This window comes from Cucumis melo, chromosome 6 (assembly GCF_025177605.1).
Source record: "Cucumis melo cultivar AY chromosome 6, USDA_Cmelo_AY_1.0, whole genome shotgun sequence".
Lineage (NCBI taxonomy): Eukaryota > Viridiplantae > Streptophyta > Magnoliopsida > Cucurbitales > Cucurbitaceae > Cucumis > Cucumis melo.
The window spans coordinates 5,161,075-5,188,842 of record NC_066862.1 but is presented as its reverse complement, the minus strand read 5'-3'; the positions used below and the strand labels follow the sequence as shown (position 1 = coordinate 5,188,842).

General features: G+C 31.7%; 4 protein-coding genes across 4 annotated transcripts; 3 read left to right on the top strand and 1 right to left on the bottom strand.

Moving 5' to 3' along the window:
* Window positions 1–181: 181 nt before the first annotated feature.
* On the top strand, window positions 182–7,162 carry LOC103483866 (probable acyl-CoA dehydrogenase IBR3). Its single transcript, XM_008440685.3, has 17 exons — window positions 182–493; window positions 596–730; window positions 1,019–1,159; window positions 1,237–1,368; window positions 1,519–1,704; window positions 1,913–1,990; window positions 2,114–2,233; window positions 3,147–3,245; window positions 3,350–3,467; window positions 3,560–3,825; window positions 3,918–4,112; window positions 4,450–4,592; window positions 4,953–5,037; window positions 5,126–5,335; window positions 5,909–6,061; window positions 6,230–6,334; window positions 6,690–7,162. The coding sequence occupies exons 1-17, from the start codon at window positions 359–361 to the stop codon at window positions 6,879–6,881; spliced, it is 2,493 nt and encodes an 830-aa protein (XP_008438907.1). The 5' UTR covers window positions 182–358; the 3' UTR covers window positions 6,882–7,162.
* Window positions 7,163–10,997: 3,835 nt separating this feature from the next.
* Window positions 10,998–13,226, top strand: LOC103483865 (pectinesterase-like). The gene is made up of 2 exons (XM_008440684.3): window positions 10,998–12,136; window positions 12,299–13,226. Exons 1-2 carry the CDS (start codon window positions 11,122–11,124, stop codon window positions 12,994–12,996), a joined length of 1,713 nt encoding a protein of 570 aa, XP_008438906.3. The 5' UTR covers window positions 10,998–11,121; the 3' UTR covers window positions 12,997–13,226.
* Window positions 13,227–15,757: 2,531 nt separating this feature from the next.
* On the bottom strand, window positions 15,758–17,210 carry LOC103483864 (RING-H2 finger protein ATL2). Its single transcript, XM_008440682.3, has one exon. It carries the CDS (start codon window positions 17,011–17,013, stop codon window positions 16,132–16,134), a length of 882 nt encoding a protein of 293 aa, XP_008438904.1. The 5' UTR covers window positions 17,014–17,210; the 3' UTR covers window positions 15,758–16,131.
* A 7,224-nt stretch (window positions 17,211–24,434) lies between these two features.
* On the top strand, window positions 24,435–27,766 carry LOC103483863 (uncharacterized). Its single transcript, XM_008440681.3, has 3 exons — window positions 24,435–25,133; window positions 26,749–26,996; window positions 27,125–27,766. Exons 1-3 carry the CDS (start codon window positions 24,519–24,521, stop codon window positions 27,369–27,371), a joined length of 1,110 nt encoding a protein of 369 aa, XP_008438903.1. The 5' UTR covers window positions 24,435–24,518; the 3' UTR covers window positions 27,372–27,766.
* Window positions 27,767–27,768: the final 2 nt, after the last annotated feature.

Here is a 27,768-nt window from a genome sequence, read left to right as displayed (position 1 = left end):
TTTTAGTAGAAAAATGAGATAAGAAAAATTGAAACCCATTTTTCATAAAAAAGAAAAGAAAACTAAACATTTTATGGGGCTAATAAAAGGTATGTATTAAATCCATCTAAAAATGATTGGACAAAGTGTGTAAGTGAAAGGCTATATATAATTATTAGGCGTCAGGTATGCCCATGGGCATATACTCATCTTTTCGTTTAGTCCGAACATTAAAATACAAATAGCATTTAAAACACCTTCGTTGGTTTGCGTCCTTCTCCATCTTGATCTTTCTCTTCTTGATCCAATTTTCCTTTGAAATTTCTGTATATTCTTCTCTTCTTTAACCAATCCTCTACTCATTCCCGAGTTTCCAGCTATGGCGAAGCGTACGTTCGATTTGCTTGGCCATGTTCTTCCTGCTCACCAGCTTGATCTCGATGCCTTGCGCCGTTACTGCTCTTCCAACGTTCCTACTTTTCCTCCCTTCCCTTCTAATTTCCTCGTCTCTCAGGTTCTTCTTTTTCCTATCCTTTCTCTTACTCCTAATTTCATCGCTGTAATCTTATTTATCTTCATTGATTTTGTGTTTTCCTTTCTCATTTCTGGATATTAGTTCGGACATGGTCAATCAAATCCCACTTATCTTATCGAAGTTACTTCCGGAGATTCCACGAAACGGTATGTTTTGAGGAAGAAACCTCCCGGCGTCCTGCTCCACTCTGCTCACGCCGTTGAGAGGGAGTTTCAGGTGATTTCATTACCTAACAACGGATAGAAATGAACACGAACGAGAATCTATCACAACTCATTTTACTTGTATTAACTGATTAAAAAAAAAAAAACGTCACAACTCTATAATAGTGAATACAACTGTTTTATATCAAAGAATCAGTACGTAGTCCAACTAATCAGTGAGCTAGCTTAATTTTTGAATGGTAAAAAGACAGAAGAGCAATACTTCTTATAATTTTCCGAATTGATGTAGCTGTAGGGACTTGAAGGTTTTGATTCCCAGTTTGAATTTCTGATGTCATAGGTTCTTCAAGCATTGGGTAATCATACACAGGTTCCAGTTCCCAAAGTTGTCTGCCTGTGTAATGATTCAAGTGTAATTGGTACTCCATTTTATATTATGGAGTACCTGAACGGACGAATCTTTTTAGACCCCAAATTGGAGGTATCTCTAGCAAATTGTGAAGTTTTACTAGCTAAGCTATTGACCTCTTTCTGATGGATTGACTGTTATTGCATTAGGGAGTTGCTCCTGAATCTAGAAGGGCAATATATTTAGAAGCTGCGAAAAGTTTAGCTTCTCTACATTCTGTTGATGTGAATGCTATTGGTCTAGGAAAATTCGGGCGTCCAGATAATTATTGTAAGCGACAGGTGTGTCCTAAATCTTTATACTGTTTCTATGGATTATGAGTCCTTGAAATTTTCTTCCCTGTGCCATTTTGTGAGGATGGACTGGTCATAACAACGCTGTTAGCCAAACCAAGTAATATTGCTTATAAAATTCTGTTTTTTTCCCCATAGATTGAAAGGTGGGCAAAACAGTATATTTCATCAACCAATGAGGGAAAAGTAGATGGAAATCCAAAAATGTTTGCACTAATTGACTGGCTACGTGCACATATTCCTTCAGAAGATTCTTCAGGTGTCACAGCTGGCTTAGTTCATGGAGATTTTCGAATTGATAATCTTATATTTCATCCCTCTGAGGTCTGCGATTTCTTCTATATAAATATATCCTTTGAATTTCCATGTCCTCCATTCTGTTTTTTGCTTGTTCAACCAAGAGGATGAGTTTTAATCTTTCTAAAGTCTGGCGCCCTGCTAACATTTATTATTTCTTGGATGTTTATTGTTGAAGCTGAGGTGTCTATAGATAAATAAAACTTGCATGTTGTTTCATCCTTTGAGAGTGCAGGACCGAGTAATAGGCATTCTTGATTGGGAGCTGTCCACGGTTGGAAATCAAATGTGTGATGTTGCTTATTTCTGCCTGGTAGGGAATTTCTCAGGTTTCAGCATTTTTAACTTGTAACATCAGCATGCTGTTAATTGTTGGATAATTTCTATTCATGTACTCACCACATATTGAAGCTGTTCTACTTCCATTTCTTTCCAGCCTTACATCTTGGACTTGAACTCTGACCTTCCAAATACAGCAAATGGTTTTAACAATATTGGAACTTTAGAAGGGATACCTTCATTAGCAGAATATTTGGCTCGTTACTGTTCTATCGCTGTAAGTAGTTATTGTCAGAATTATTCAGTCAAGTATTTGAGTTTTGTGGTTCACCCGCATGATAGTTGGTGACACCACCAATTTTTGTTCTTTTGTTAACATTTTAAATAAATGGGTTTTTATTACAAAGGTCATGCATTATCTTGAATATATATACACATTAATTGTTTTATTTATCATTATCAATATGTTCTTAATGAAACTTATTTTATGCCTATCCCTGTTCATTTCTTTTAGAATTGACATAAATTACTTTGTATTAATATGAACTTTAATTAGATTGCAATAATTAGTTATTGTTTCTAGACTTAATTAATTGAACTCACTTGATTTTGATTAGCGATTATTACTTAAAATTTAAACTAATTCATTTGTATATGGCTATTGAAGATTTCCCGAGTAGAAACTTTTGCAACATCAATCAGATTCTTTTGATAATAGCAGATACCTATATCTTCACATGTCCCCGTACTAGATTTTTCATTTCTACGTTAGCCTTGAAACCAATAGCCATGAAGAAAGCATCTGTAAGACTGTAACCATATATTGAAGGCTTGATGATAAAGAATTGGAGGTGCAACTTATCTAGAAGTAATGTCAGTATCTGGTTCTTATCTTTGCATTCCTTGAGCATTTATCAATTAGTGGTATGTGTCTGACTTCTTGTTTATGCAAATAAATTGCTAATATGGTCTAAGTAACAAATGCCTAAGTTTCCTTTGAGCTCCTATGATACAGATAAAAATCAGCTTAGATTCAATTTAGGATATTTTTTAGTTTGATATTTATTCGGTCCAAGGAAAATGAATGTTCATGGGCCATTGCATGATCTAGCTGACGTAAATGAAGATTCATTGTTTAAAATTTATTCCACTGGTTTTGAGATTCACTGTCTGGAATTTACTTGTTGCAGGGAAAACCATGGCCGTTCTCTGCATGGAAATTTTATGTTGCTTTCTCCATTTTCCGAGCAGCTGCAATCTTTGCTGGAATTTACAGTCGATGGATTATGGTATCTTATAGTTAATTGAATACACTTGGCAGCATGGAAAAACGAAAGGGATGAATTTTGAAGTTTTAAATTGCAATAATCACAGTTTCCTTTTGAGAATGCAGGGAAATGCATCAGGGGGTGAGAGTGCTCAGCTTGCTGGAGAAAAGGCTGATGCTTTTGTTGATGCTGCTTGGGCATTTATTGAACAAAAGTCTTTGCTGCCTGAGAATCCCCCAACTGGTAGTTATTTTGTCTAATAAAGCTTTTTACTTCTAGTAGAACATAACTAAGGCTATTTCATAAGGTGCTATTTCCCATTTCAACAAATTCAGATTCAATTGTACAAGTTGATTCACAATATACAAGGAAGGAGAATGAAGATTGGGGGATTCTCAAAGATGGAGGAAAGTTTGTCCCCACTAGAAAGATCATGGAGTTGAGAACCAAGTTGATTAAGTTTATGGAAGATCATATATACCCTATGGAAAATGAATTTTACAAACTTGCTCAGTCTTCCTTACGGTGGACCATTCACCCAGAGGAAGAGAAACTAAAGGAGATGGCTAAAAAAGAAGGCTTATGGAACTTGTGGATACCTGTTTGTATTTTATCTCTTCTCTGATTTAATCATATATACTTGTAGTGTTATTCCTTTAAATATCAGTATAAGAAATAAGATTTCTTGTGCAGTTTGATAGTGCTGCTAGAGCAAGGAAACTGCTTTTCAATGGAACTAGCCACATCCTTTCAGATGGTGCGGAAAATCTTCTTCTTGGTGCTGGCCTCTCCAATCTTGAATATGGGCACCTCTGTGAGATAATGGGTCGATCTATTTGGGCACCTCAGGTGTTTAATTGTGGCGCACCTGACACTGGAAATATGGAGGTAAGATCCTATTTTATTGTCTGAATTCTGCCTGGAAGGCCGCTAGCTTTATAGATTCCCTGAATTCCTGACGCTCTGTAGGCAATACACTTTAACAAATTGAATAGGCCAATGAATGAATAAACCTGTATGTATTTTCCATTGAATTTATACTCTTTTACGTTTAGAATTTTGGGTGTTGAATATCTTCTGCGTAGGTGGAGTATTGTATGTTATAATCACTAGTCTGTTGGTATCTTTGCCACCAATGGTTCAGTCAAAGTTTGACAAAAACTTCTGACACGATGTAAGCATACATGATTGGAACTGTTATTGATAATTCTGTCTTTTTTATTAGGTATTGTTGCGGTATGGCAACAAACAACAGCTACATGAATGGCTTATTCCTTTGCTTGAAGGGAAGATACGGTCTGGATTTGCAATGACTGAACCACAGGTTGCATCCTCTGATGCAACAAATATTGAATGTTCAATTACAAGGTAACGATGTTGAACATTTATCTATAGAAAAGTGCTATTCTAATTATGTAGTTCATCTGTTTACAAGATAAAAAATTGCTTGCTGCTTATTGGATTACATTCTCTGTTTTTTTTTTTCACTTCGTGTTGGCAGACTTTCAAAAATGTTGAGGATATTGTAGATATTGAACATTCAACTAAAGGCATGTTGAATGGCTTTTCTTGACTAATTTATTAACAACCTCTATTTTTCATTCATAGTTCGTTAATCGTTTCCAAGTTGTAAATTGAAATTTTAGGAAACATATATCTTCAAGTCTGCTTACAGTGTTTTATTTGTTATAGGTATATTTAACACTTTAACTGTTAACTTACATGCAGGGAAGGAGATACCTATGTCATCAATGGAAGAAAATGGTGGACAAGTGGAGCGATGGATCCGAGGTGCAAGATCCTTATAGTTATGGTTAGTTCCTACTATTTAGAAGACCGGTCTAGTATTCTCAAATTGATTTATATTATTATTGCTGCAACGGGTTCTCTATTGTTTGCAGGGAAAAACAGATGTTACCGCTCCTTTGCATAAGCAACAGTCCATGATCTTAGTTGACATCCAGACTCCAGGTGTAATTGTTAAAAGACCGCTCACAGTGTTTGGCTTTGATGACGCACCTCATGGCCATGCTGAGATAATATTTGACAATGTTCGTGTTCCTGCAACGAATATTTTACTTGGAGAAGGTCGTGGATTTGAAATTGCACAGGTAATGTTGTTCAAATCCTTTATGCTATCTTTTATGATGGATATGGATGTTCATGCTTGCATTTAAATGGGTTGACTTTGAGTATATGATCAAAACCAAATAGCTGAAATGCATTGAATAATTTAAGGTAGAAGGTTTACAACAACTTCAAAATCATTCGAGGTACTTTGGCACTCCCTTTCTTGAAATCACTCAAAGGCTTAATCAACTAAATTTAATGCCTACCTTCTTCTCCTCCCACTCACTCTGTTTATAACAAGATCCTACAAAAAAATATTTTACCTAAATTCTAATATATTCATAATACCCTAATAATATCTTTAACCACTATAATACCGTTTCTCTGTATTTCCCTACAAAATGGACTAATGCAACAGTTTAATTTCAAGTAAAATGAAATTCTACCTAGTGCGGATAAACCTCCAATTTGTCGACAAGTTTATTAACCGAGGACATTGAAACAGAACCAGATTATTCTTATGCATGCGTATATTTTCACTATTCACCTATCAAGTGTTCTGATGCCCTTGGCAATGGTGTATGACTTTCCTTTGGTTTGTTATATCCTTCCAGGGTAGGCTCGGCCCGGGGAGGCTGCACCATTGCATGAGGTTGGTAGGAGCTGCAGAGCGAGGCATGCAAATGGCAGTTCAGAGGGCTCTTAGTAGAAGAGTGTTTGGGAAGTTGATTGCTGAGCAGGGTTCCTTCCTTTCCGACATTGCCAAGGTATTTGGATACATAAACCATACTTAACAAGAGGCTTCATATCACGTCCCAAGGACACAGTATATTTGGCAATCGAAAATCCTTATTGGAATTCCTCATTTCACTTTATGCCACATGATACCCACCTTGAAATGTATAATAATGATCATATGACTACGTTTGTGTCAGTGTCGTGTGGAACTTGAGAAAACGAGACTGCTGGTTTTAGAAGCAGCTGATCAGTTGGATCGGTTAGGAAACAAGAAAGCACGTGGGACAATTGCAATGGCCAAGGTAAGTTCTTTTACATTTAATAAAAGTTTCACAGTTTGTGAATTTTAAATAGTAGCCTATCATTTTATAACGGTTTTGAACACTCATGATCCTCAAATGATAAAGTTTCGTTAGTTAGAGTAAAATTAGTTTTCCATGGTACCGTCATTTGATATAAATATATGTATAAAGAGAGAGACTAATTATAGAAGCCAATTATATTAGAAATAACTTCAAGATATAAACAGTAAGCTGCAATCTAACACTCGGTTAATCTGATTCTTGATGGTTCCGAATCTTCAAAACATATCCGCAACCCCTTTCTCCTCTTTTGTCACAAAGGCTTCAGTTAACATGTTGGTGAAACATGGTACAGGTTGCAGCTCCAACTATGGCATTACAGATTCTGGACATGGCAATGCAAGTGCATGGTGCAGGTGGCTTGTCTTCTGACACTGTTCTTTCTCATCTTTGGGCTGTTGCAAGAACCTTGAGAATAGCAGATGGCCCTGATGAAGTACATTTAGGAACCATCGCCAAGTTGGAGCTTCGGAGAGCCAAGCTTTGAAAATTGAAAGGAAAAATTTTCAGGTACCATTCATTAGAGGATGATGATGTTAGAAACCTAATAAAACCTGTGAGAGCATAAGGAATAAGAATAAGATAAAAGAAAGGAAGAAGAGAGGCAAAAGCATCCGTTTTGCCTGCAATAATGGAAAAAAGTAGTATCGTTTTCTTTTTATTATTATTTACATTGAGTTTGAGTCAACTTGTTAACGTATATACTTACGACCAAGACATCATAAGTTTGAAATTTTTTCATCTTTATATATATTTGATTTGATTCGATCTGACTTTATTATCAAAATGTATTTGACACATGCCCCATCAAAGTCCAACGCAACTACTTGTTACAAGTAGTAATATATCAAGCTCTTTACAAGTTCAATTATATGTTATAGGGATAATCCCACTAGTTGGACATTCAAAATAGTGCAAGATCAAACTTTAACATTATTTAGGTTAAGCTACTTTTATCAATACAATATTCCACATATTTACCGGTATGTTGTTTTTTATATAAGTTAAAAGGATACAAATTCTCATATTTTCAATTCAATCAACTTTAGTTGATTTGAGCGTACCTTGAATGACTTGGACTGTGTTAAAAGTCTCGATCTTTCGATCATAAATATTGTTAATGAATAATTGTAAATGTAGTAATTATATTTAAAATAATTGTGTATATAGCAATATTTAAAAAAAATAACAAATATAAAAATATCTGTCAAAATCTATTAATGATAGGAGTCTATTCCTAATAGACCATGTAGGAAATGTTGGTCTATTAGCAGACAGAAGTTTATCACTCATAGACTTTACTATATTTACAATTATTTAAAAATATTGTTACATACTTAATAATTATTCTAAAAATTGCTACCTATTATAATTATCCTATTGTGAAATTATGAAAAAAAAAATTAATTCTAACTTCTATCAAATTTTTGAAAAATTATTACCAATAAGAACTTTAGGGTTGTATAAATTAAAATCATGAGTTAATAATTATATCAATTTAAATCGTGAACTTTCAAGTACCTCAATCAAAAAATAGAATATTTAACAAAATATTTACACTTCATAGAAAAATAAAGTCCAATAAATTTTGTCTTTTGTTCTATGAAGTGTAAATATTTTGTTAATTTTTTTTTTTTTGAAAAAAACCTCTATATCAATTTATATCCTCCCTTCAAATTTCATTACATTAGTTAATGTAAAACTTATAATTTAATTAACTAGTATCATATACATAGTCGATATTGTTATAGTACGTCCAAATACACAACAGATACGTAAAATGAAGTATCTTACTTTAGAAAAAACAAAAATAAATACGTTTATTCCTTTCCACATACGTGAAGAGGATACACCAATCAATTTTTACATGCATATATAACAAAACAATTACTAAAACCGATAGCTTACTTAATTTAATAAAAATATTAAAATTACTAACAAAACAATTATATATATATATAATTAAAAATTAAAATAAATATACCATAAAATCATAATTTCTCAAAGGTTAACCATCAAATACTTTTAAACATTATATTAAGTATATTTATGTTATTAATCTGATATTTTATGTTTTATGAATTACATTTAATATATTTATGTTAAATAAAAAAACAACACACATATAAACTTCACAATTTCACCTTTACCTATCACCGTTTTCCGTATCAAAGTTCAATTTCAAAACTTAAACTTTCATATTTTATATTTTGTTTATATCTTGTCACCATGTGCATAGATGTATTCCTCCTCTCAAAATCTCTTTTCAAATTGCAACATGTATATTTTGAACATAATTGATCGACACACAATTTATCAAAACTTTCAAATCTAGATTTCTTTTCACACTAAAACACTTTATTTGGTATATCAAAGTTAAACATATATTTCACATGGTTTTTTTTTTAATTAGTGTGTTCGGGTCAATAAACACATGACTTCATCGAATTTTAACTAAAATGCAGTGAATTTTTATCTAGTTAATTTCCTCCCCCAATTTCTATTAAAACATTTGCTTCCCACTTTGTTGGAGATGAAGACTTTTATTTAATTAATTTTTAGTAAAACTTAAACAAAATAAAGTAAAAAAAAAAAACAATAAATGACTAAAAAAGATCTAAATTATCGAGTTTAAATTGATGTTTGCTCTAAAACAACAAATGGGAGTAGTCCAAGAGAATAAAGTGTAAGAAGAAAATAAATGAAAACAAAATTAAAACTTTAATAATATATCCAAAGCGTTTCTAATTTAATACAAAGATTCGTAGTAGTACAATAGCAATTTCTCTTCTTTGAAATCCAGGTTCAAATTCTTGCCGTAGAATTTACTGTTTTGCTATTTTCGTTTCATTTTCAAATTGGGCTTAGCCTTAGAAAAAGCAAGATAAGCCCAATATTGGGGAAAATAGTATAGTATATTTATATCTTAAATTATTACAATTTCCTGACTACGGAATTAAAACTTTAATATATTCAAAGCGTTCCTAATATATTACAAAGATCCGCAGTAGCACAATGGCAATTTCTCTTCTTTGAAATCCAGGTTCAAATCCTGGCTGCGGAATTTTTTGTTTCATTTGGGAAAAATAATATAGTATATTTATATCTTAAATTATTACAAATTCCTAGTTACGAAATTAAAACTTTAATATATCCAAAGCGTTCTTATTTTTTTATAAAATTCCGTAGTAGCACAGTGGCAATTTCTCTTCTTTAAAATCCAAGTTCAAATCTTGGTTGCGGAATTTAATGTTTTGCTATTTTCGTTTACAATATGATATTTACATTTTAATGCATAGTTTTAGATTATAGTAAACATTGTATATATATGTTTAGGTTGTATTAAATTTAAATGTAAGACTTGCCTATATCAAAAAAAAGATTTCTTTATAAACTATATTTTTTTTTTGTACAATTTGAAAGTAACTTATTGTTACCTATGGGCTTGATCCAAATCCAAACTTTTGTTGTTTTCACTGAAATTCCGTACAACATAAAGCTGTTCATGAGAAAACACATGAAGATATATTCCATCATTAGGAATTGTTTGTCATTGTACTTTGTTAATTGTCATTGCAAATCATAAATGAATGAGGATTTGTTTTCTCTTGAACTTGAATGAATATCCATTATCATTTGGTAGGCTTAATGGTATTCATGGAAGAAAGACTTGTTTTCCTGCATAATCACTCATTGCTATTTCAGCATGTATAATATTTTTGCTAAATGATGGACCTACTAATCTTGTCTCATTACACAATCTATTGGATGAGTCCAAATTTTTCAATAACAACGTTGGTAGAAAAAAAAAATCAAAGAAGTCTTTCATATAGTAGAAAAAAATATTACAAAAACTTTTCAACTTTCAAATCTTTAAATTTGTATTGTTAATTAGAATTAATAAAATATTTGATTTGTAACTAATTTCTAAAATGTAAATCAAAAAACTATTTGCATTCCAACTCTTCACATCCTATACTTTAATTCCACTAAACTTAAGTATAATTAATTAAAATTGTAATGGGTAAATGAAAAACCATTTGTATTTAATTTTTACATTGTGCATACTTTAATTCCACTAAACTTGAGTAGAATTAATTCAAAAATTAATGGTACCATAAAACCATATTTTATTTTTCTTACTATATTATAAGAAAAATAAAATTAAAAATGAATTTACCATAAAACCAAAGAGTAATTTGAAACATAACAAAACTCAAGGGTACAATGGAGAAAATAAAATTTCTTAGCTTTTATATATACTATAGATAGATTAAACTTCTAAATTTTGAAAAGCCAACAAAAATCAAAGATTCAAACTATATATATACACACACAAAATTGGACAAAATTATGAATGGTGTTAATTCAAAAGAAGAAAAATAATAAAATTAAACCTCAAGATTAGTAAACAACAAGTACCCAACTAAATTTAGAGAGGGAAAAGTGAGCATATGATCACATGAAAAAGTCAAAAAAAAGAAGCTTACTGGCTCTTAATGTTCAAACTCAACGGTATTAACTGTCATTTCGGATCTCTTCCCAAATCTTTCACATATATAAATACACTCCATTTCTTCAAACGAAAGAATTCAAAGGCAGTTCTCTATCTTCCCTTTTCCAATTAACCAACAAAAATCAAAACACAAAAAACAAACAAGAAAAACAAAAAACAAACAAAAAAAAAAAAAAAACCCCAAATTGAGAATCTTTAGTAAAACAAAAACATGTCTGATGGAGGGAAGAACAAGAAAGCTGCTCTCATCGGTGTATCTTCCTTGTTTCTTGTTGCCATGGTAGTTGCAGTGGCAGTCGGGGTCAATCGTAAAAACCCCACCACCGACAGCAGTGGTGGCGACGGTGCCACAGCCGAGATTTCGACCTCCACCAAAGCAGTCCAGGCTCTCTGTCAGCCCACTGATTACAAAGAAACCTGCGAGAAAGCTCTGTCTGAGGCCGGAACCAACACCAGCGACCCACGTGAGCTAATCAAATCAGGATTCCATGTCGCCGTCAACGAAATCAAATGGGCCATCGGAAATTCCACCCAATTGAAAGAAGCCGCCTCCGACCCAATGGCTAAACAAGCTCTTGACGCTTGTGGTGAGCTTATGGATTATGCAATTGACGATCTCGTAATTTCCTTCGACAGAATCACTGACAATTTCGACGTCCAGAAACTCAATGATTACGTCGAAGATCTTAAGATTTGGTTGAGTGGCGCATTGACTTATCAAGAAACTTGCATAGACGGCTTCGAAAATGTCACCGGCGATACCGGGGAAAAGATGGCGAAATTGTTGAAAACGTCGAAAGAATTGACCAGTAATGGTCTTGATATGGTGAGTGAAGTTAATTCCATTATGACCTCTTTTGGACTCCCAGCAGTTGGACGACGGTTATTGACGGAGGAATCCAATCAACAAGAGGAAGAACCGTCGTGGGTCGGCGACAGACGGGGGCTTCTTCAAGCCACCGGCGCCACCGTCAAGGCGGATGTCGTGGTGGCGAAAGACGGAAGTGGAAAGTACAAAACTGTGACTGAAGCCTTAAATGATGTCCCAAAGAAGAGCAATAAAACGTTTGTGATTCATGTTAAGGCAGGGGTTTATCAAGAACAAGTAATGGTAGACAAAAGTATGACTTGGGTGATGATGATCGGAGATGGTCCGACTAAAACTAAGATTACCGCCGGCAAGAACTACGTCGATGGAACACCCACCTTCAAAACCGCCACCGTTTGTAAGTTCTAAGTCGCTATAATATGTTAAATTTACTTCACACGCCGTATAAACCTTTTAGTCAATAGCTGATTTAACATAATAATAATAATAATAAAAAAAAACAGCTTAAGTTTTTAGGTTCATTTGTGATTTAAGCGTGATTTTAATGTTGTATTAACAGCTGTGATTGGAAGCAACTTCATTGCGAAGGACATCGGGTTCGAGAACTCTGCCGGAGCAGCAAAGCATCAGGCGGTGGCACTTCGAGTTCAATCCGATATGTCAATCTTCTACAATTGTCAAATGGACGGTTACCAAGACACTCTCTATACACACGCTCACCGTCAATTCTACCGAGACTGCACCATCACCGGAACCATCGATTTCATCTTCGGAAACGCCGCCGCTGTCTTCCAAAACTGCAAGATTCTAGTGAGGAAGCCAATGGATAATCAACAATGCATCGTCACCGCGCAGGGCCGAACTCAACGGAAAGAGCCGACCGCCATAATCTTGCAAAATTGCGCCATTTCCTCAGACCCTACCTTCTTCCCGGTCCGCCACATCAACAAGGCTTACCTCGGCCGGCCATGGAAGCAATATTCAAGAACAATCATAATGCAATGCCAAATTGATGACTTGATTCAACCTGAAGGGTGGCTTCCATGGATGGGAGATTTTGCTTTGCATACTCTGTTTTATGCAGAGATCAATAACAGGGGACCGGGAGCAGCTACGGATAAACGTGTGAAGTGGAAGGGAATTAAGAAAATCACTCCGCAACACGCCTTAGATTTCACTGTTGGGAGATTTATTCGTGGAGATCCCTGGATCAAGCCCACCGGAGTTCCGTACAGTTCCGGCATGATGGCTGTATAAAAAAAACAGAGGAAGAAAAAGAAGAAGAGAACAAGTTGAGTTTTTTTTTAGTAACCATATAAAAAGCTACCCTTAGAGTGTGGTGTAGAGTTTCTTCAATTTAGGACTTGAAGTTTTTCTAATCAACAAATATATGTATGAATTTATTTGTTTTGGATGGGTATATGTAATCCCCATTCTTTACTATGGAAACATTCAAAAATTTTAATAAAAATATTTTTTTTATTCCCTGCTTTATGATATTTAATCATCCTAGTGCTTCAATTTTCTCAAAATCATTTTAATATTTAGCTTGTGTCAAATTACAATCCTAACTTGATAATTATTTTATTTTAGTTTATTGATTCTTAAAATAAAATAATTACCAAGTTAACAAATGAAAGTGTGAATAGTACTTCCCAAAACTACCCTTGGAAAATGCCTAAGTAAGTGGAAGCCCAAAACATTGTAAAAGGGCTGAGAGGATCCGGGCACAATGCCGGAGGTCGGAAAGCCCAAAGCCTAGGCCCATCTATTTCATTCTCAATTGACAAAGGAACATTCTATTTGAAGTTTAATGGCAGTGGAGTTTCTTTTATCCGAAATTCTGAAGATAATATTTAAAAAAAAAAAAACTTGAAAGCATAAAAGAACAAATAACAAAAGTATCCAAAAAAAAGTTATTGATTTTGGGGGATTTCACAATCAAATAAAAGCAGTTTTGAATATAAAGTAAAGGAAAGCAATAGCAATAGCAATTCTGAAATGTGGGGCGGCGGCCATTAAAAGTGCTTTTCTGTGGCTTTGGCAGTATAGATGTTCACGGGGCGGGCGGAGTCGGGGATCCCATTCTCCATCCCCGTCTCCGCCCCTCTATCTTATTCCCCATCCCACCAATTTTCTCGTGAATCGTCCGCGGAAAAATATTCATCATTGAAGTTTTTTTTCAAGTTTAATCCTATCTTTCAATCTACTTTTACTTGAAATATAGTTTTATTTTCGATACAATATTATTAATTTTTTATTAAAAATTTCAAAGTGTCAAATTTTTATTGTTGATAAAAATAAAAATAACAGTTAGAAGATACATTTTGAAATCTCAAAAATCTATACAAAAGAAATTAACTTTCAATCCATAAGTATTCTAACAAAACCTCCGATTACAACATTTTTTAAGGCATAAGAACATATTTTTTAAAGAAAAGTTTACAAATCATAAATTAAGGCATAACATATATATATATATATATATAAAAGTTCACAAAATAAAATTAAAAAAAAATAAAGAAATGGAATAGAGAAAAAATGAAAGGGAAGAATATCAAAATAGTTTTTCTTTTTTACTCTTTTACAAATATTTATATTTATATTAATTATATTTATGTTCGGTGCGGGGTGGGGATGGGAATGGGGACGAGGTCGAGGTCGGGGAATGTACGTGTTGACGATGGAAAAAAAATTTAGAATGGATTAAATGGACATATTTATTTGGTAGTACCTCCTAAAACCAACCGACTTTTCTCTCTTACCTTCAAACTCTTCGTTACAATAAAATTCTCATCCCTGGTTTGTTTTATGGTGTTTACTTAAAATTATGAATTTTATAAGATTTATTGTTATTGTTTCCTAAATCTCTACCTCTTAAAATAAGTGACATTTATACTTGTAACGATGGTAGTAATAGAGTTGAAAAGTTGAAAAGTTTTCAACTACAATGTTAACAATAATGGTAATTACGTTGATAACATTAACAATAAGATGTAATTCTTAATCGTAATTAGATTGAATACTCTTGACTCATTAATCATATTACGTAAGTTCATTACAAATTTAGATGTGGACTTCATGTATTAATACAATTGCTTGACACAAATAAACAATACCAAAAGTAATCAAATGGGACATCTTTTTATTCTTAATCTATTACATTTTCACGAGGTAAAATTGACGTCAGTCTGTAAATTTTATTATATAATAATTTCCTTCTATATTTTTAAATTTACAACAATCTAATCAAAATTTCCTCAAAGCATATGTTAGGAATTTTACTTGATAATTTAAATTTAGTAATTTATAATAGACATATTAAGCCTTCATTAGTTTAATCTTTAATGATAAATCTTTGTAACAAAACTCATCCAAATTTTAATACTAATATAACTTTGACTTAAGGAAATACTAAATTGTTACAATTTTTTTTATTTAAAAAAAAAAACTCATTAAATCTTAATACTAATTTAGCTTTCAAATAAAAGACAAAAATTGTTACAATTTTTTTAGTATAATGTTTTTACAAATTTTAAGGTACAAATACCCTAATGTTACATGCAAAAATTAAATATGGTTATAAAAATAAAAGAATAGAAAAATAAGTTACTATAAACTAAAGTTTTTAAGTACCATAGATTATTAATTAGGACTTGTGTGAAAGTTTAAAAACTAGAAATTGTTTTGAACCAAATATTTTAAAGAATACTTAGACTATGAAATTATAGATAGGTATGTAACTGGATTAAAATTATTCAAGTAGTATAGACTTCAAATTATAGTATTATGTAGAGAACTTTTTCTTTCAATTGAATAAAAAATTTAGTTGGAATCTAAATTTTAGTTAGGTCACTTTCCTTAGTTAGGTCGCCAAACAAAACTATTATCTATATTTGTAAGAAATCTAGAAATTGAATATTGAATTACCCTGTATACTTCAACACTCTCTTGGTAAACTTTAAAATTAATAGAAAGACGAACAAAATTAAATCAATATTAATGGAGGATAAAATAATTTTATACAATAAATTTAAATATAGTATTTATAATTATTAATTTGAATTGTTTGGATAGAATATAGTTTAGGATTATATAGACAATACAGTACTTCACTCAATTATAATTATATTCTGAGGTCTGAAGTTTGAATCCTATTTTATGAGGTGGGTAAAAATTTATAATTAAGACATCAATATCTACAATGTCACAATCGTCGTTCCATAAAAGAATACAAACTAAAGAAAACGAAAAACACAACTGCCACGTGTGCTTAATCTGACTAAGCCTTCCACCATGGCGTTGTCAGTTCAGAGTTGGACTTGACCGTCCTGTCTACTGAGCCGACTTGTCTTCCAAGTAGCCATCAATTTTCCGAGTTCAACTTCTACTTCATTGAACGCTCTCCTTTCCCTTCTCAATATCCAGTTCCACGCCGCTGCCGGAGCTGCATCCCACTCCATTTCCGGTCGGTGACGTGCCGCCTCTTCTCTCCCGACCAATGATCATCTTGAACGACAAAGACATCACCCGACTTATCGGCGACTTAAACGATGGAGTTGTCGGCGACAATGAAGACGCAAACTCCCCCTCCCTCCTCGTTGGAATCTCAATCGAAACTCCACCCATTTCCGACGGCTTTCGCCGCGCCCTAAACGACCGAGAACCTGTGGAAGAAGGAGGCATCCGGTCGGGTCGATCGCACTCAGCGCAAAAACCAGAAGAACTCGAACCGGATTCAGCTATCGCTGGTTCCTCCATGGAAATCTCAACCTCCGCTGGTGCCTCCGTAGCCATCTCGACCGGTGAACGACAGAGTGGGCAAGTAGCGTGTGAGTGAAACCACATATCGATGCAGTCAATATGAAAACTATGAGAACATTTCGGAAGTGTACGACCCTTCTCATTCTCCTCAAATTCAGATAGACAGACAGCGCAATCTATGGGATCGGAGTGGGATTTAGAAGAGAAAGTGAAAACAGGGAGAGAGTTGATAACAGAGGAATCGAGGCCTCGACGTTGGGAGACAGCGGTGCCATGTGGGGCAGAGGAGTTTTCGGGTTCGAAATAAAAGACGAGACGGTTGCGACGGCGGAGAGTTCCACGGCGGCGAGCACGGAGAACGTACCAGCGGGCGTAAAGGTGAAGGCAAATGATGAGAAAGACGACGAAGAGGAGGATGATGATGGCGCTGAGCATAATCTTGCCGCTAAGGGCGAAATCTTTGATTCCCGAAGGAGAAGGGGAGCTGGTATCTTCCATGGCGGCTTCCATTGTTTGGAGATAGAGAATTTTTGGGGGAATTGTTAGTAGAGAAGATGGGTTTTTAGCGAAGAAGAAAGAGGAAAGTTCTTCGGGGTTTCTTTGCTCTCTCTATCTCTATGGGACAAGGAGACGCCAGAGTTGACTGAATTAGGGCTGAGGATTTTATTGTATTTATATTTGTTTCATTTTAATCCCTACATCTTTATAAAATTCTAAAGTTATATTATTGTTATTTTTAAAATGCCGAAGTGTATGTCAATGCAGACCGAATGTAAAATAATTTGTAAATACAACAAAATTTAGTTATTATATATATGATAGAATAGAATTTCTCAATAATGAATTTTGGTATATATTTAATTAAGTTATGAGAAATTGTCATAAATATAAAAAAAATGAAACTATTTACAAAATATAGCAAAAAAAACTCCAAACGAATTATCGAAAGTTTGAAGATTTTGCCCCCTTAATTATTAAGTATAAAATGCTACATATTACAATTTGTTGAAAAAATGAAGTACATTTGAAATACGAAAATAAAAAATATATAATATTAAAATAAATTAAATACAATATATAAGTTAAATAAATAAATAATAAAGTTTGAAAATTCTCTTCAAATCTCACTTCCGTTTATTTGGGAAATTCACCAATGTGTATTCCTCTTCCAAAACCCACAAAATGTAATTATTTATAATCAATTTAACAAACAAGAAGTGAAATACAGATAATGATAATCTATTTATCTAATATTTACATACGATTATATTTCTTTTTCGTTTTTTTCTCAATGAAGTAGCTAATTATATATATATTTCATTTTTTCTAATGAAGTAACTAATTATATACTTCTTTTTTATGGTGACAGGTGAGAATCTTATTCTTGGTGGTGGATTAGAAGGTTAAATAATATTGATTGTCAAAAAGAATAGGTTTATCAAGAATAAAGGTTTATTCACTGGTCAACAGGTAAAATAAGCTTACCGCCGGTCAACTTCTTACTTTTTTTTTTTTTTTAATAGTCAATTAGAAAGTAAGTAATTACGATTAAGCTTTATCTACGAGTCAACTACTCTTTGGTAAGTTAGAAAAAGTAAATAATCTTTGTATAAAAGAATATACATTTTATTAAGATCAAAGCTCGTATCTAAATAGGTCACCTCATTAATAAAAGTCTATCAATAATAGAAGTTTATCAACGATAGAATTTTTCATCGATAAAACTTTGGAATATTTTCAATTGTTTATACTCTTTGTGGTCGGTTGAAAAGTTAATAAGTATTTTGCTTAAAAATAAATATATTTATGAAGAATAAGGGTTATTCACCGGTCAATGGGAAGGCATACGTAATTTTGATATAAAAGAAATTTTTTCTTAATACGAATAAGCTTTATCCACGAGTCAATCACTTTCTATTATGGTCGGTTAGAAAAGTAAGATGGTTTTCATATAAAAGAATATCTATTTAATTAATACCAAAAGTTATATCCATCGGTCAACTAATTACTTTTTAACCGTTAAAAAATAAGTAATTTACATATATATACATACATATATGTGTGTATATGTACTATTTTTGTTAAGAATAATATGATTCACACTTACATTTACTCATGAGTTCATAAGTCTATTAGTTACTTTCTCATGGTTGATTAGAGAGTAAGAGAAACTAAGTAATTTTTATAAAACATCTATCTTATTAATAGAATAAGGCTTAAGTTATGCTTACATGCTCGCTATATCTACTTTTTTATCGATAAAAATAGTAAATATAGCCCAAAGTAAAAACATTATAAATATGACACAAGATAGATCCAACCTTTGAAATCCATTAGCAATAAACCATATTACTAGTAGTAGTCTATCAAAGATCGATAATATTTTTTGTTCAACTTTCTACGGTCAAAACAAGTCCATTTCAGAAAAAAGAAAAAAGTAAAAAAAATATTTGACAAACATTCAAATTAGGTGCAGTAATATTTTCAAATTGTATTTTGGATAATTCTTTTATCAAAATAATTTAAATAAAGATGAAATTTCTGAAAATTATTTTATATAATTTAAACTTATAAATTATCTCTTAGGTTGAAACTAAAAAGATATTCTGTTTATTAAAAATAAGGACATGTTTTCAATGTGAGGAAGATTCCGCTAACCGGTAAGCTAAGGTGGAGAGTATTGATTTGTTTTAATTAGTCTAATTATTTGCTTAACCTTATGGGGATATGATACTTTATGTAATGTGTGCTCTTTATTTTTTTTGTTTTTTATGAACGTTTTAATCATTAATTAAATGTAAGTGGAATAGAACTTGTCTTTCTTTATTAATAATAATCATAATCATACTAAAATTATATATATCAAAGGTTGTTTGTCCCTTCGTCGTGGGATCAACCATTAAATGAACATTTACGTGGAACTTGACCTAATTTAAGTTTAGACTTTGGAAAACATTCATTCAAAAACGAAAGGTTATTTATTTGTTTATTTTTTAATTGTAAGAGAGGTATAAAACAAGAATTAGACATAGTTCGAAAAACAATTTATCTAATAAAAAAGTTAACCCCCGAATAAAGGAAAGAGCTACATACTTAAAAAAGAAAAATTAGACGCAACATTTAAAACTGACCACAAACGGTAGTTTTTTTAGAAGAAGTGGAGTATAAAAGTTAAGGTGTCCATGACACAAAGAGGCATGAGACCACGAACTTTTATGTCTTTACAAAATATTAGAAGTAGGAGTAATTCATATTAAAAAAAAGTGGTGGGTTTCAAGCACTATAGCATAAGTCTCTATATATTCGGTTTCAAATTGTCTATGTTATAAACACTTTTAACTTAAGTATTGCAACTCTAATTTAAGTTTCTTTTGTGTTATGCAGTTTGAAAGTAAGTTTCTCGAACTTTTCACATAAATTTTAGTGTTTTCTAATTTTATTATTATTATTATTTTGCATATTCTTACAATAGCCAACACGAACAACTCTACTACAAGTTCTATTTAGAAAAAGAAAATACTCATAACAATTAAAAAAATACAGTCGAAGTTAAAACATATAATTTCATCCCTTTATTTAAAAAAAGAAAAGGCATATGCGTGCACACGTTTTTAATTCATATAATTTCATCACACGCATAATATATATTATAATTCAAACTTTGTACCAAATATAATTTACCTTTTACTTGATTCAAATAGAAAGAATATGCCCACATGCTTTTTAGTCTACTTACTTTATATCTTAAATTATTACTTGCTTGGATGTGCTACATGTCTTCTAATTCTTTTGATCTTGGATATATTAGTGAAGTGTACAACCTAGCTAGTGTTAGATTACTTAATATCATTTTTTTTCTTTATCTATTATTTTCAATATTCAATATTTAGATATGGTGATTTAAAATGATATCAATCCACGTGAAAATTGTTATTTCCTCTTTAATTAATATTATAAAGTTTAAACCGTCCTTCTTCTTTTGTCTCTAAAAAGTTATACTTTAAAAAAGAATTCTTTTATGGTTTTTTTTAATTATTATTAGAATAGGAAGATGCGAAAGAATTTACCGATGGCTTATATTTTATATTAAAGTAAGAAAACATTCTTTTATTTAGAATATTAAATTAGGATATTTGTATTTATATATGTAATAATGATTGTGAAGATCATTATTTCACTCATGCTAGACAAAGTCGATTAAATTAATAAGCAGTTTTAAGCCAAAGTTTTCACTCATCTCTAAATTTGTTCGAATGCTCTGGCTATCAATTCCACGTTGCATGCAAAATACTCCTGAACTTTATGAAATCAATATAAATATTTTGGTCCTTTCATTTTATTTTCAACTCATCTTAAAAGTATTTTAAGAAAAATTCTTATGAACAGTTAAGATTGAATATATTTACAAAATATAACAAAAAAAAATAAATGAGTCAGGCAGAATTTGAAATTTTTTGTTATATATTATAAATAATTTTTTTTTATATTTTAAAATGCTCCTAAATTTAATCGTATTTAAAACTAGTTTATACAATGATAATTTTAGATATTAGGAAAGAGAAGTGTACGAAGAGAAAAATACTAAAAAATTTGTTTTTTTTTTATAAATAAAATCTAAAAAGTGAAATAGAATCTAACAGACCAAAATTAGAAATTAATTTTGAAACTTAAGTGAAATAATAATTTCATGATATAAACTAAAATTAGGCATTCAAAGAATTAAACTAAAATGAAATCCGAAACAGTATACATTAAGCTTTATTAATACTAGTTGGAAGTTGTGACGTTAAATAAGAAATTTTCGATCAATCACAAATTGCTACGTCCCCCGTCAAATTAAAGACGAAAAATACAAATAATTGAATTTAGGGCTAACTAAAAGTTGACATGTGTCCAAATTAAAATTAAAGACATAAATTATTGATCAATTATTATGATGCCACATGTTTTCATTATGATCGTTCGATTAAGTTAATTACTTTAATTTAATTAAATATTATTTACAAATTCGATAGAGACAAAAAAAGATTAATTTAACCTAAATGCTAAATGTTGACCCAAATTCATGTGGTTGAGTCCTCAGATCTGGTCCGTAAACCAACCAGACCCAAGTCCACAAAGTCCACAAGAGAACTCTATAAATAGAGAGTTTTCGGGGGACATAAATTTTGTACTCTAAGTCTAGAGAGAATTCTCTCAAAACTCCCTAGTTCAAATTAATATCAAATACTGGAAATCGAACCACATCGCATAAAATCAACATCAATACAAGTTCAACTTCACGAATTAATTTTCTTCGAAAATCACGTATGAACAAGTGTATTGTATGAAAATGTTTATGGCTTACGTTTTATGACAAAATTTAAATTTTGATTGATTTTTTCATTAAATATAATTAGGATATATGTACAAATTTGAGAGTGCGAATGCAAATTGTTACGTACCAAAATGCAGAGACTAAATTAATATAAATAAAGGTGTATTGATCAAATGGTTACTTTTAAGAAGATTTGTAAGAAACCAATGAGTGCAATTTTTACCTCTTTTTTTCTCTCTCTTTCCTATATGGAGTTTTCAATGTGTTTTAAAAAGATCCATAATTGTAAAATGAATATGAATGCAATTTATGTTTGCTTTTCCACTGTCCATAATTGGTGGACCATTTTAAGTAAACAAGAGAGAGAGAAAGAGAAGATATAGCAAATAATTGTATGTAACATAGAATAAATAATAATAATAAAATCTTAAAAACTTACGTACAACCGTCATTAATACTATCACTATCAGTGATAGTGCTATTACTATTACTAATAGATGCAGTCACTGCTATCAATTGTTATTCTTAATAGCAACAATTAATGACAATTTTCAATTTACTATCATTACGAGATCTCTTCTTAGTTTTTTTAAATTAAGCTATTGATAGCAACTATAAGTTACTATTACTAGTAGCGACTAGCCTACTATCAATGATAGTTTTTATTAATGATAACCATCGAAGAGCATGCTTGAAAATTTAAAAAGTTTTACTACTTAATCGTTTGATGTTTTATATTTTTGTAAATATTTTATTTTTATATGTATTTTTAGTTTATTTTCTATCCTAAGTTTGTGTTGTTTGGTATAATTTTGGAATAATTGATTTGGAAGGAAATGATATAAATAGTGAATGAAATTATTAAAAGGAAAGATAAAAACAGAAATTTGTGAAAAAGAAAATAGAGGGCAAAATGTAGAGAGAAAAATTCCGGAATCAACTTTTGAATATGGTACGTAAACGTAGATAAGTATTGCTTGATGGATCGTTTGAGTTATTAAAGTATTCTTTGAGACAGACGTTTTTCACGAGCAAATGTCCCTTTTGCAACCACGTGTATCACGAGATGGATCAAAACAAAGCTGTTTCTTTTCACTCAAATAATTAATATAAATACATAGATACAAAAACTTCAATATTAATTCTCAAAACCACCTTTTTTTTCTCTTCCTTTAAATTAAGAATAAGATAGATTTATTAATTTTGTTTAGTTACAATTCTAATTAAAAAAACTTGGTTCCAAATTTATAATGGTTGAAACTCGTGTTAAGATTTTAATGGCCCTCCCTCCTCGTCTCAAAAACATTCTAAAAAAGTAAAAAATTTCATATATCTCTCACTTTTAACGACTTATTAGACATATTTTAATATTACTTAAACAAAATTTAAATTTTAGAGTTTTATTAAGTTTTTTCAACTTCAAGAGCTTATTCAATAATATCTTATGTGTGTTAAGTAAGCTATACTTGCTATACTCTAATTAACACTTTTAATTATTTAAATTTTTAGAAAGTTTATTTTAAATGAAACAAAACTACTAAGATTAATATCTACAAATACATCAAGATATCATAGTCTATATGTATGATAGGTCATAATCTGAGATAGATAACTATTTGTATCTAACTGTATTTTGATTAACACGTGTATATCAAATAATTATTTTTGTCGATAGAAATATTTAAATAGGAAAAACACAACCTCCACGTAACACTGTCAAAGAACTTGTTTGGAGGAGAGGAGAAGTAGCTTGTAAAAGAGAAAATTTGCACACTTGTGCAATGTTCACCGCACTCTATGATGATTTAGTTAGAGAGTGAAAGAATATGGAAGCCAGAGAGTTTGAAGTCTAGATTGTTCCAATAGAGTTTCGAAGTAGCTTTGATCATATAACTTTTTATCTCGAGAGGTGTGTGTCCTACTTTGTGTGTCTGGTTAAAGTTAGCTTTGGTCATGGCTAAATTCGAAGCATCTTCCCTTAAGCCTATATTGGTCCTCGGTGATGCAATGGCGCTCTAGGTCGTCGTCGGACATGTGCAAGACATGTGTCTTGTTAGCTATTCCACTAGTGTTGGCCTTGAATATCGAGCAAGTTAATTTGGACTTTTGACATGTAACTAATCGTTTTTTCTAGTGTTTATGTTTGGCCCAAAATTTGTTATTTATTTGATGTTGTTGCTTTTTTTTTTTCTTTAAATTTTAAGTCGAGTATTATACCTTTACGTCTAAAATCACCTCAAAAAATTTAAAAGATAAATAAGATGAATATTTTGAAAAGATGGTACTGTAGGTGCCTTTTGAAAAAACAAAACGTCTCTTTTTTTCCTTTTTGGGTTTTGTATAGTTATGCGTTGCTTATGGTCATGCAAGCAAATCAAATCTCATCTTTTGGGTTGTCAATCGTTAAAGAATTAATGTTTGAGTGTAATGTCACGAAGATAGGAATAATTTCAACAAATATAAAACAAAAAGATTAGATTAAAATAATATCTAAACAATATTCCATTCCTTTAGTTTTCATAGAATAAACCTACAAATTATAAGATTATTCCTTCCCCTATTCCTATAAAAATATTGGTATACTTTTCTTAGAAATAGGACAACAGTCAAAATACCATAATATTTTGTGATCTACATAAACATTTACCATTCATATTCATATGGTGGAGGGGGAAGTTAATTGATTTAGGGGTAATTAATGAAAGTGACATTTGAATCGATGTCCACAATTTTTCGGCATTTTCTTAGCAAACTGTTCAATTTCCACATGCTCTCACCACCTATAATACAGTCACCAAATCCCCAAACACATTCCCCAAAAATGGAGAATCAAATGGAACTCTCCTCAATTCGCCACAGAACTCTCAACGTCAATGGAATCAACCTCCACATAGCCGAGAAAGGCGAATCAGGTCCACTAATCCTCTTCATCCATGGCTTCCCCGAGCTCTGGTACTCATGGCGTTACCAGATCCTCGATCTCTCCTCCCGCGGCTACCGCGCCGTCGCCCCTGACCTCCGCGGCTACGGAGACTCGGATTCCCCACCGTCAGTTAACGACTACACTTGTTTCCACATTGTAGGGGACTTAATTGCTCTAATCGACGCCATTGTTGGAGTAGAAGAGAAGGTATTCGTTGTGGGGCATGATTGGGGAGCGATGATTGCTTGGAATCTTTGTATGTATCGGCCGGATCGAGTTAAAGCGTTGGTGAATACGAGCGTGACTTTCAATCGACGAAGCCCTAAGAGGAAACCGATTCCAGCGCTTAAAGCTCTGTACGGCGATGATTACTACATCTGCAGATTTCAGGTATTTGTCTTTTCTTTCATTTCTTTGTCCTAACATTCGTGAACCTTTTAATTGTTCATGTATGTTTGAGGCAAACCTCGGACAATTTTCAACCAAAACCAACTAACTATATGATATAAAATGTGCTGCATGTCAAATTGTGATCCTAGAATTTAATGTACTCAAATATTTTTGAAAAAATAACTTGAGGTATTTGTAAATGTGTACATATATACATACATACATGTATGTATACATACATACATGTATGTTGTATGTACACATACATGTATACATACATACATATATATATATATATATATATATATATATATATATATATATATATATATATATATATATATATATATATATATATATATATATATATATATATATATTGCAAGTGCTCGATATCGTTAATATATTTTTGTTGTAAACAGAAGGACAACAAACTATTAAAACACATAGGCTTCATCAAATAAATGGTCTACTTCTAACATCTCATCCTCAAAAATTCTATACACATTTGACATAGAAAACGATAAAATTTTGTATTATTTATTCTTTTTTTAATAAGGGTAATATTTCTTTTATTCAACTACATAAAAAAAATTATCAATAACTTAATAATTAAATCACACACAATGTATATAATGTTGACCGTTTAAACATATCTGTTTACATAATTCACCACAAATTCCTAAATTGATTTTGAATCACAAATATTATTTGTGATCAGACCCTTTCATCATAAATGTAAATGGGTTAGGTTTGGATTGTCGGGTTATTTATTTTATTTTATTTTATTTTTTAAGTATATTATTTACTAACTTAAAATAATTAAATTTATCTACAACACATTTTATTTTTTAAGATTTCACAAAACTCAAATATTAAATATCAAAATTCAACATAACTTTTACAAACTTTAAGAAAAAATATTCATAACAATACGTATGAATATTAAAAATTTAGGTTAGATTGGATCCACCCAGCCTTCTAAAAATATAACCCAAACCCAACCCAAAAAAAAAAAAAACATAAAAATATTCAAATAAATAAAAAAATAACCTACCCAACCCTTATAATTTGGGTTGGATAATTCAAGTTGTTTGAATTATTGGGTTATTTAAACATCCCAACCTCTCATCACTTAAAATAAACTTTACGAAAAAAAATTAACTATGTTCATAATTATTATTTATCTATATCTGAATCATAATAAAAGTTTCTTTCACTCTCTCTAAAGTCAAAAAGAAGAAACAATTACTATATGTGCCTGTTACATTATAATTATTTCATTCCCTCTAAATTGGACGTTTCTCTCCCACATCCATTGGCATAAACTTTGGATCACAAAAATCCAACAATAAAGTTAATTTTTGTAGACGTACTGAGTTATAAGTTATGTTAAAATTACGAAATATGTATTTATAGTTAACTTATGAAGTCAATGGATCAGACACCCCAAGTATCTTGTACAATATAATTACTTATTACTTAAGTTAAAAAAACATTTATTCTCCAACTTTAAATAATGCATTAAATAAAAAGATATATAACTTGTAGGAGCAAAATTCTATGATATTATCTCATGAGATATGATGAGAAAAACAGAGGAAATTTGATGTAGGAACCTGGAGAAATAGAGGCTGAGTTTGCTGAGATTGGCACCGAAAGGATTATGACAGAAATTCTAAGTTATCGCATTCCAAAGCCACTAATGATGCCTAAAGGGAGAGGCAAAGGCAAAGACCATCCACTGGATACTCCCATTTCTTTGCCTCCATGGTTAACAAAGCAAGACATGGACTATTATGTCTCCAAATTTGACAAAAATGGCTTCACTGGCCCAATCAACTACTACAGAAATCTCGACAGGTACATTTTCTTGTATTTAACATTCCTCATCGCATACTTTCAACCATCCAATACTCCCTTTCTAGATTCACTAACCCTAGTTGAAGAAGAAACCATTTCAATAAATAACGACATGGCTGCTGTTGCAGGAACTGGGAACTCAATGCTCCATTTACAGGGGCTCAAGTGAAAGTTCCAACAAAGTTCATTGTGGGTGACCAAGATCTTACCTACAACTCTTTTGGGGCCAAACAATATATAGAGAGTGGGGAGATGAAGAAAGACGTGCCTTTTCTTGAAGAGGTTGTTGTAATGGAAGGCGTAGGTCACTTCCTTCAAGAGGAGAAGCCCCATGAGATCAGCAACCATATCTATGAATTCATTAAGAACTACTAGTTCTCTTAGGATTGCTCTGGTTTTCCTTTTGTATTTGCTTAATAAGGTCTGCCTGAACCCAGACATTCTCTCTACTATTGTATTTCTTAGTTTCAACGCCTATGGTATTTAAATGACTAGCCAAAGAAAGTACTTCAAATTAATGGTGTAAACGAACAACTCTATTGAGACCCCCAATTCGGTACAGAAGGGGTAAAATGGGGAATGCCTAATGCCAAGAAGAGAATAACACCTGAGGGCTCACTGTTAAGGGAGTATAAATAGAGAATGTTTTTGGGGATTGGGTCTTTAGGCATTGATTGGGTTAACGCTGCTGTATAGCTTTTGGAAGAAGTTTCCAGCCTTCTCAAAGGAGCTGGATTATTTCCTTTATATTACAACGGTTTTTCCTCGCTTA